At 40.2% G+C, this 9,931-nt stretch overlaps 1 protein-coding gene across 2 annotated transcripts; it reads right to left on the bottom strand.

Moving 5' to 3' along the window:
• Positions 1-1,504: 1,504 nt before the first annotated feature.
• On the bottom strand, positions 1,505-9,613 carry LOC149036131 (uncharacterized). 2 transcript variants are annotated; one of them, XR_016181862.1, is made up of 3 exons: positions 9,468-9,613; positions 1,644-5,832; positions 1,505-1,560 (listed from the first exon to the last, which is right to left on the bottom strand). XR_016181862.1 is itself a non-coding variant. In XM_089190115.1 (2 exons), the coding sequence occupies exon 2, from the start codon at positions 5,788-5,790 to the stop codon at positions 1,879-1,881; it is 3,912 nt and encodes a 1,303-aa protein (XP_089046241.1). In that variant the 5' UTR covers positions 5,791-5,832; positions 9,468-9,613; the 3' UTR covers positions 1,505-1,878. The 2 variants fall into 2 exon arrangements, 1 of the variants encoding a protein (XP_089046241.1); XM_089190115.1 differs by having other exon boundaries at positions 1,505-5,832.
• Between the last annotated feature and the right edge of the window lie 318 nt (positions 9,614-9,931).

Raw genomic sequence — 9,931 nt, 5'->3', positions numbered from 1 at the left:
TAAACAAAAAACACGGGGTTTTGGATCACGTATTTATTAAAAAAGAATATCCATACAACTACAATGAAAACAAACATAAGATTCACCTTTCTGATCGTGAAATTAATACCATTCGTACTGTTATCGTAGCTACGTTCCTTGCCATCAAGTGAATCCAACATGGCGTCTTTCTTCGCAAGCAGTTTGCATCCATTATAGTTATGTTCTTCAGTCTCACGGTAGTAGTGTTGTTCAATGGATTACATAGAGTATATGCAGTTTGGTTTCAGATTTCAGATTTTGTTTTTTACAACAAGTGAACGTTTTTCAACTAAGACATTGGCATACTTGGCATACAAGGCATTCAAGGCTTTCGTGGCTTTCAAGCGTTCGCGTCTCAATCCGTTCCAAAATTACCGCTCAATAACATCTTTTAGTGTGGATTAGCCGCGAATAATACGACTTGTATATGCGTCTGTAAGTATTTTGAGCGTTTGCGCCATAATGCTCCAGGAGATCGCAATCCAAATACGTTGAAATACATAACGACTGACAAAAGAGTTTTATAAGCAAAAATCTCGTGATTCGTCATGTGACCCGGCCCTGTCTGTGCATGACAACGTCAACCATCATCAAGATAACACGCATGATCAGCATGTGAATACCTCATTGGATCACGGTTAGATGTCATGGTGTTGAGGGCCCAATGACCACGGGTACTATTGCGCCATTTTTCCATTTTGTGGTGGAGGAAAAAAAAAAGACAAAAAAACCAAAGGCATTTTATGACTGGGCTACCACAGGTATCCCAGTAAAAACGGGAATTAACTTGAAGAAACACGAGGACTGAGTCACGGGAAAACACGAGCAACTTGACTTTTGTTTTCATCTGATTGGTTGAGGAGGTGACGCTAGTTTCTTGGCCAATCGCAGAAAGGAGTATAGTAAAACTGGATTTTCTTCGACAATCAGACCGGATTGTCTTCGAAAATCGCACAAGAGAATATTCTCTTGCAACTAATAATTACTTTTGTTTCTCCCAATTCACGTTGGCATTCCCGATGTAATTGTAACCACTTTCAAACCTTTTCTTTTAGTAAATGATTTAGGACAATTTCATGATAAATGCCCTCTCCTCTTTCAGAAAAATTTGGATCAGTTAAACCTTCAAGACTTGCCCTTGTATATTACAGAATAACTGAGAAGGGGACAAGTGTTTTAAAGGAAGACCGATATACACAAAAGGGTTTACAAACTATTTCGACGATTTCTACTTTCATTCATTGTGCAAAATTTAAAAACTGTCCTAACGAAATATAAGATATCTGACGAAACGGATGAGGTAAAACAGTTTGAAGCACTTCCTCTTAGTTTTGGCAATTGTGGAATTCTCCTTTTTTCCAGGGTATCTAATTCTCCAACAAATCAAGTTTTCTTGGAAAAATTGATGTTATGACTTAGAAGTATCTGATTCGCTCCTGTGACTGAAGGGCTACTTTATGTTGAAGATTTCACCACTAACTGATTTTTGCGTACATGACCGTACATGGAATTTATTTGCACTTGTAGTAGTATAGTCAACTGAAAAATTAAACTAATATGACAAAGAAGGTTATTACACATGTCGATTTCGGTTGAAGCGACGGGAAAAATATTATACTTACAATTTGTGTTCCATATGCGGCTAGTAAGCTTCGAAGTGCGATCTGTGGTGACACTTTTGAAATGTAAGTTGCGTAACGAACTTCTAGGTTTTTAAATAATTAGTCACCTGATCTATTTTTGCCGCGTTGCGCTAAGATAAATAAATATTCACAAAAAAATGACAAACGGCTTGAGAAATGCAAATCAGTATCATTTTAAACACCTTTGAGTTTATATTCAAAATTCATAGTTAACTCAGAATATCATACAACCGACTCTGTGAAATATGGTGGACGTCCGTCTAATCTCCCTTTCCCGTTGAACTATCAGTAAGTTATTCTGCATGGCTCTCACATCAATATGTTCAGGTCCAAGCTTTTTCAGACGAATGGCCAGTGCACGATCATGACATTCTTTTGCCTGTTGCAAGTCACCAAGGACACGGTACACAGAACCAAGATTATTGTAACAAACTGCCACATCGACATGTTCAGGTCCGAGCCTTTTCAGACGAATGGCCAGTGCACGATCATGACATTCTTTTGCCTGTTGCAATTCACCAAGGACACGGTACACAGAACCAAGATTATTGTAACTGCTTGCCACATCGACATGTTCAGGTCCGAGCCTTTTCAGACGAATGGCCAGTGCACGATCATGACATTCTTTTGCCTGTTGCAAGTCACCAAGGACATGGTACACAGAACCAAGATTATTGTAACTGCTTGCCACATCGACATGTTCAGGTCCGAGCCTTTTCAGACGAATGGCCAGTGCACGATCATGACATTCTTTTGCCTGTTGCAAGTCACCAAGGACATGGTACACAGAACCAAGATTATTGTAACTGCTTGCCACATCGACATGTTCAGGTCCGAGCCTTTTCAGACAAATGGCCAGTGCACGATCATGACATTCTTTTGCCTGTTGCAGGTCACCAAGGACACGGTACACAGAACCAAGACTATTGTAACAAACTGCCACATCGACATGTTCAGGTCCGAGCCATTTCAGACGAATGGTCAGTGCACGATCATGACATTCTTTTGCCTGTTGCAGGTCACCTAGATCATGATGCAAAGTACCAAGACTATTGTAACAAACTGCCACATCGACATGTTCAGGTCCGAGCCTTTTCAGACGAATGGCCAGTGCACGATCATGACATTCTTTTGCCTGTTGCAAGTCACCAAGGACACGGTACACAGAACCAAGATTATTGTAATAAACTGCCACATCGACATGTTCAGGTCCGAGCCTTTTCAGACGAATGGCCAGTGCACGACCAAGAAATTCTTTTGCCCGTTGCAGGTCACCAAGATCATGATGCAAAGTACCAAGATTATTGTAACTGTTTGCCACATCGACATGTTCAGGTCCAAGCCTTTTCAGACGAATGGCCAGTGCACGATCATGACATTCTTTTGCCTGTTGCAAGTCACCAAGGACACGGTACACAGAACCAAGACTATTGTAACAAACTGCCACATTGACATGTTCAGGTCCGAGCCTTTTCAGACGAATGGTCAGTGCACGATCATGACATTCTTTTGCCTGTTGCAAGTCACCAAGATCATGATGCAAAGTACCAAGATTATTGTAACTGCTTGCCACATCGACATGTTCAGGTCCGAGCCTTTTCAGACGAATGGCCAGTGCACGATCATGACTTTTTTTTGCCTGTTGCAGGTCACCAAGATCATGATGCAAAGTACCAAGATTATTGTAACAAACTGCCACATTGACATGTTCATGTCCGAGCCTTTTCAGATGAATGGCCAGTGCACGATCATGACATTCTTTTGCCTGTTGCAGGTCACCAAGATCATGATGCAAAGTACCAAGATTATTGTAACTGCTTGCCACATCGACATGTTCAGGTCCGAGCCTTTTCAGATGAATGGCCAGTGCACGTTTATGATATTCTTTTGCCTTCTGCAAGTCACCAAGGGAACGGTGCACATTACCTATTAATTCGTATGTGTTTATAACGTCTTTGTCACCAAACACCCCGTCACACTGAGTTAATTGCAACATTGTGTTGAAGTACATTAATGCTGATCGGAATTCACAGTGTTCCTTGCAGGTTTTACCGAGGGTTTTGAAATAGTTTCGGTAGTCACTAGGAGTGGATGATCCGGCTTTAATAGCGTCGGATATACCCTCTTCAGAAAATAGAGCATCGATTATCTTACTCAATGTGACTAAGTGAGGAACAATCTTCTTGCTTCTGATAAGAGTATGCGAGTCATCTTCAACCAGGATATGACCTATAACTTGGCAGAACGACAGAATGGCCCCATCAATGGCTTCAAGCTCTTTGTTTTTGGCCAAGGTTTTCATAACAGTATTGATGACGTCATGAACAACCTGATGCACTCGAATGTAGACGCCACTGTCATCTTCTTCAAATAACAGCAAAGAACATTTGCAAATTCTCGTAGCAAGTATCTCAGGATCTCTACGCTCTTCTTTTACTTTCTTAAGATAATTTACAACAATCTCTAGACTCAAAGGGTGTGATGCACAGACAGAAAGCAAATGAAAAGTGTGCTCCAAAACTTTATCCGTTACGATCGCCTTCTTTACAGCAAGTGTTGTAGCTACAGTCATGGAATTTTTGTAACTTGGGTTACTTCCAGCGAGCATGGCTTCTGTTGTACTTCTCTTACCTTGGTCCAATTTTTTCAGAAAGTCATCCCAGCTAAAATTGGGAGTTAATTTGTTGTTTCTTACTTCTCTCACATAGGTGGCAGCGCTTGCCAGGGCAAGTGGTTGGTAGTCTAATACACGAGCAACCTCTTTTTCCATTTCTGGGTCATTAAAACCAGAAAGCATTTCCAACAGAGAGCCGGCTTCATGAGGCTCCATACCTTTGCTGACTGGGATGTGTTGAATAAATGAGCCAGACGGCGGGATAGACGCGGTGTCCTGTGTTGTTATCAACAACTGGCCCTTTGCGCACTGCCCATTTCCTGGATCAGGTAAATTACCATCCAGATGAGACATGTTGGTGACGTTATCAACTATCAGTAGCCACGATGAGTACAGCTCGATTTTCGTGCTGATCAGTGTCCTTAGACTTCTGATCTTCTCATCAATACTCAAATCTTTGGAGATAAGTGTGTTAGTAACAGCGTATTCTGGGCACTTCAGATGTCGAGCGAAAGTGGCGTACGATTCCATAAGTGTTTTAGAGTTTTCAGCATTTAGTGTCATTACAAACGATGTACTTCCTTTGACCTCGTCAAAGAAATTGTTGGCTACAAGTGAGGCAATCTGCGATTTACCACTTTCAGGGTTTCCAGATAAGTACAAGTAACTTAATCCCGTGGAATTTTTCAGCGCTTTTAACTGTTCAATTATCTTAGATACATCGGAATCTCGATTTGCGACATTATGAGAAGGCTTAGGAGGAAGAATGCAAAATGAAAAAGCCTCGCTGTTTAACTGTTCTTCAAGGGTCTTCCTTTGTTGTTCTTTTTGCTGAAGTTCCTTTCCTTTTTCCTGCAATTTCTTGTTGTTTTCCTGAATTGCTTTCTCTTTTTCTTGAAGACTTTTGTCTTTCTCCCGAACTTCTTTCTCTTTTTCCTGAACTTCTTTTACTTTTTCCTTAACTTCCTGCTTGAGGTCGTCCACCTTCTTCAAAACATGTATCAACTGCTCTGTGGGAAAACACGTTTGGGTTTTTACGTCTTGAATTTTCACAGTAGGAAGACTGAGAGCTAAAAATGCATTTTCCACTTTGCTAATGGCATTTTGAAACTCTACGTCTGAGAGGTGACCTCGTGCGATATGAGCGAACTCTTCGTTTCGAAACAGCCTGAGTTTATCCACATTTGACCAGACGACTGGATTGAGACTATGGATGCAATCGGAAAAAAGAATGGCATAAAACAGCATGGTGCAATCCCACTCAGCTCTATTGCCTTTAGTCATGGTTGTTAATAGACGTGCATGCTTCTTTTGATTCCGTAGCGATTCGCCATTCCAGAAATCCAGTCCATTTTTGGGATCATCTTTCCATTCTCCTAACGTGGCCTTGTATCGACTATCCCATTCTTGTTTGAAGATTTCTCGCAGTCCCTCGGTCAAGATGTCAGTGGTAACGTAACAAATCCTGAAGTAGTTTAGTTGATCTTCACTGTATTTCACTGAAGAGGCCATACTCACTTCGAACGATTTCTTCAGTCACGTTCGGTGACTGTTCTTTGAAGAAAGAAAACGAAATTTTAAACATTTCTGAGCAGAAAAATTGCTCAGATGCCCTTAGAGTTGTTTTGTCCCACACTGAGCTAGATACGTTAAGTACTCTTGCCTTTTATAGAATGAGAGTCACTGTTACGGTTAAACTTACAGCAGTGATGCTCACTCCTAATATGCGGCTTAAGTCCAGAGAACGGGAGTTACTGAGTTATACCATATCACGAGTCAAGTTCGAGTCAACTTGATTTTTTCCCTTTTTGGATTTAAGGTTTTAATTTTCTTTGTCGAAATGATGCACCAGGGATACAAGAACACGTACTTTTAAGCTTTTTCGCAGCCGTGTGCGAGGGTTAATCCTGCCCTGGTTCATAGCTGCAATCAAAGAAGTAAAAATTTCCAGGCATCTACGAGTTGTCCTCAATGATTCCACCCCTTTTAACTACACACGCCTTAGGCACAAGTCCCACCTCAACGACAAACTGTCTCAACTGACTCGGAGTACGAAAAAAATTCTCAATATTTCTCGCACTCTACCGCCATTTTGTTGTATTCACAGGGCTCCCACTGAAAAACAGCACTACAAATCAACTGATTCTCCCCCTCACTGGCCGAAATTGTGAAGAATACCCATAATTTTCCTCTAAGACGTTTGTTTCACCAGAATGATCTTGTCCTACTCTTCATGTTTTACTCGTGAAATACAGGCTTCACTCTTCAAGGTTTTCGAAGCATCCCAAAGTTGTCAAGACGTCGTTACATAATGTGTGGAATATATAAGGCAAGATGTATTCTGTGTTGCATCAGTGCATGAAAAAAGACATTGAAAATAACGCGAGTCCATTTTCTTCGAAGTGAGCGTCAGTTGTGGTTCTCACTAGTGTTCTAATATGTCTTGATGAACAATAACAGCCTTTGAAACGTTTCGCAAACTTCGCGACAATTCTGTAACAAGGTAACACCGCTAAAGTAACAATGGATGATGCGGGAATTCACACAAATTTGACCGGAGTAAACAACTCACTGAATGCACGGCTTTGATTTTTGTTTAGCTCTTCTTTTTTAAAAGCTACATTAATCATGTATTTTCTATCGCTATGATTTTATAAAAAGGGAAAAAAGTTAAGTTGGCTCAAACTGGTGACTCGAACTTGACTTAAGCTCGAAGTTGACTTGTTATATGGTATAACTCGGAGTACCACATTCGTAAGCACATTTGACTGAGGGCATATTGCTGGATTTTGCAGAATTTGGGTCTTCACTATAGTCTCACTCGTACTTGAGGTATGACAAGTTGTTTTTCGTGATTATGGGGAGATCAGGTACACCTAACGACTGCCTCACTCACCCCTCCCCTTTCACCTTGAACCTTTGATAAAAATCATCACTCTGAATAAAACGTTTGTTTCTTAACTTCTCATTAGGAGTTGTAAGGGTTCCTTTGCGAAAAAAACAATTAAAGGCAAAGCAAAAGAAAACTTAACAATGGATGAGCTGATATAATTGTAAGTAGCGAGACTGTACAAGAGTGAGTTTGAAAAAGCCCAGTCGGAAGGAAAGGGCTGTAGAGTAGAGTTCAGATCATGTCGAAGGACGGGCTAAATTGTGATAAATCGTAATCATTTCAGTTGCAACCTGCAAACGACCTCAGCTAACTTATGCTCCTTTGGTTTGAAAAGTCTTTGTTTTATTTTGAAGGAAAAAATAATTTTACATCAACTGAATTTAGTGGAAACATCTTTCGATTCATTTCATGCCTTCACATAAAGCACTTGTTTATGTTTCTCAAATGTGTCTGGTATCATATTACACAACGTTAGCTCTCTATTAATTAGTCCTTTGAGGAATACTCTATACTTTTATATCTCTCTATAGAGAGAACACTCTATACTTATGGCATGCGTTCATCGCTCACTGTGCTGCGACATTACACTTGCTTGCAGGTCGTCGACATGGGCACATCCCTGTTTCTCGTTGAGCGATGACTTAAGTATCAAGAACACTCTCCCTGCTGCAGCACAAGATGGTTGCGTTAAGGGGACTTTCATTTTCGAATTATTTACCAGCGGTGGTTCCTAATATCGCTCCCAGGGGCTTACCTATTTTCTGCTTCGCGACCTTTCTCTTGCGTTGATTTTTAAGCAAGGAGTGGGTAGAACCTATGCAAACTAACCGCTGACTGGCTAAGCGTTTTTCCAAGTCACAAATATAATGGAGAGACGGAATATATGTGCAGATCTTGGAGAATTGAAGTTTACTAAACGTCTTCAGAAGTACCAGAGTCAAAACACCCAAATCTAGCAAAATTATGACCCTGGCGACAAAAAAATGTGGATCAAATTGGCAGAAAATGCTAAATTATGCAGCAATTTTTTTCGGTTAATAAATGTAAAAATAAAATACTTATTAAGCCAAATTATGCTGATAAAAATGCATTTTCGTGAAAGGCTTACCCGGTACCCGACACCAGAGAAATGGGGCTTGCGCCAAACAGTCATGCCCAGTGGCTGCGCGGTGACTATGCCATAGTGGGGGCAGTATTGGGATAACTAAGTGCAATCTAGCTTTGCGAGTATCAGCTCCGGCATAGAGTTTAAATGGGAGAAGTTCAAGAATGCCTCTGCCGTTCTGTGTACGTTTTACTAGTGGTTGCAACAAGCACAAAAAGTGATGGGGCAGTTAAGGGCATTTAACTGATGATTTATGGCACTGGTTTCACAAGTGGAAATGCACGGACATGGTTGACTTAAGAAGATAAACGCTCGTTTGCTATCAGAAGATAAGTAGATAAATAATACATTGTTGTTTCAGTTTTATCATTTTGTAATGGAATATGGAGGGTTTTACTTCGCAAGACAAAATGACAACAATAACGAAAAACATAGACTCAACCGGAAATCTTTGGCAAAAAGTATACAAGTTAATCAAATTTACATAATAGAATCCGCCCTGGGCTAGATTTTGTGTTCGAGAATGTTCTAATCGGATGAATGTTGTACAATTTAGTAAGCCTATGACTCAAAGCCTTTAATTAAAAATTCAAACCAGCAGTGTAGTTTCCATCATCTATCTTTGGATCTCTCCTGCCCGCGCCTTTCGTAAATAGGTAATACATCCGATAAACAAACGTGACTGAATTCAGGCATCAACTATTTGCTATAAATAGAACAACAGCTAGAAAGCTCCTTTGAATTTCTCTCTTCCATGCGTAGGCTCATGGCTAAATCTTTGCATATGTGGTCTTACGCTCTTAGTGAAACAGATAGGAAAGGTGAATCTGGAGGAAACTGCAATGCACAATGACTCACAATGCTTTTGGGATACATAAAGCCTTACAAGACTGACTCTCAATTTCCGCAACAATGAGAGCTGCTAAAGCACATTTGCCAGTATGTGCCAAAATAATCTTACGGCAACGCTAATCGATGGAATTTAGAAGGAATTTACTTTAAACTACTTATTTCAAACACTTAGCAAGACAGAATGAAGTAACAGAACATCAATGAATAAGCATCATTGCAACGTTTAAGTCTTATTATTGTAACTTCATCGCTTCCGCAAAGTTTGCTTAATGATGTGTAAACAATTGTGAAATGTCATATCAGTAATATACGTGAATCAATGATATTTATCGTACTTACTATGTCGAAATATTCCGGAGATGTACAGCAAAGTTGTAATACTATCACTACAACAAAGAATAAAAGTTCCTGTCACTTATCATCCAGAGTCGAAAATCGAAAGCGGAACACCTTCAAGCCACATGACGTATGTCTATTGAAAGTCTATTTTAGATGTGTGTTGAATCGTTTATAATTAAAACTTATCAGATACATTACCATCGAAGCTTGTGAAAGCTGGTTTTCAAAGCTAACCACAACATTTTAGGCAAAGTATGCGTGATCTAAGTATGCGTGACGACAAAAAAAGAATTTAACGGCTCACGCTATTTCCTGTGGACATGCAGTGGTCTGTTGCGTGACAATGTCGACCATTCTCCTGGCAAAAAAGTTGAAACAACAAGCTTCAGCGCGAGCCAAAGCGAAGTGATGAAAAGACGTGGGTGGAAGAATGATCAAAGCCTTATCGTAACCGTCCTTTGCTT

Source organism: Pocillopora damicornis, chromosome 12 (assembly GCF_964200805.1).
Source record: "Pocillopora damicornis chromosome 12, jaPocDami1.2, whole genome shotgun sequence".
NCBI lineage: Eukaryota > Metazoa > Cnidaria > Anthozoa > Scleractinia > Pocilloporidae > Pocillopora > Pocillopora damicornis.
Note: the sequence above shows the minus strand (reverse complement) of the source record. Positions and strands in the feature narration are given on the sequence as shown.

Excerpts from the sequence above, each read along its gene's own strand:
- LOC149036131 (XM_089190115.1), bottom strand. The coding sequence starts at position 5,790 with ATGGCCTCTTCAGTGAAATACAGTGAAGATCAACTAAACTACTTCAGG.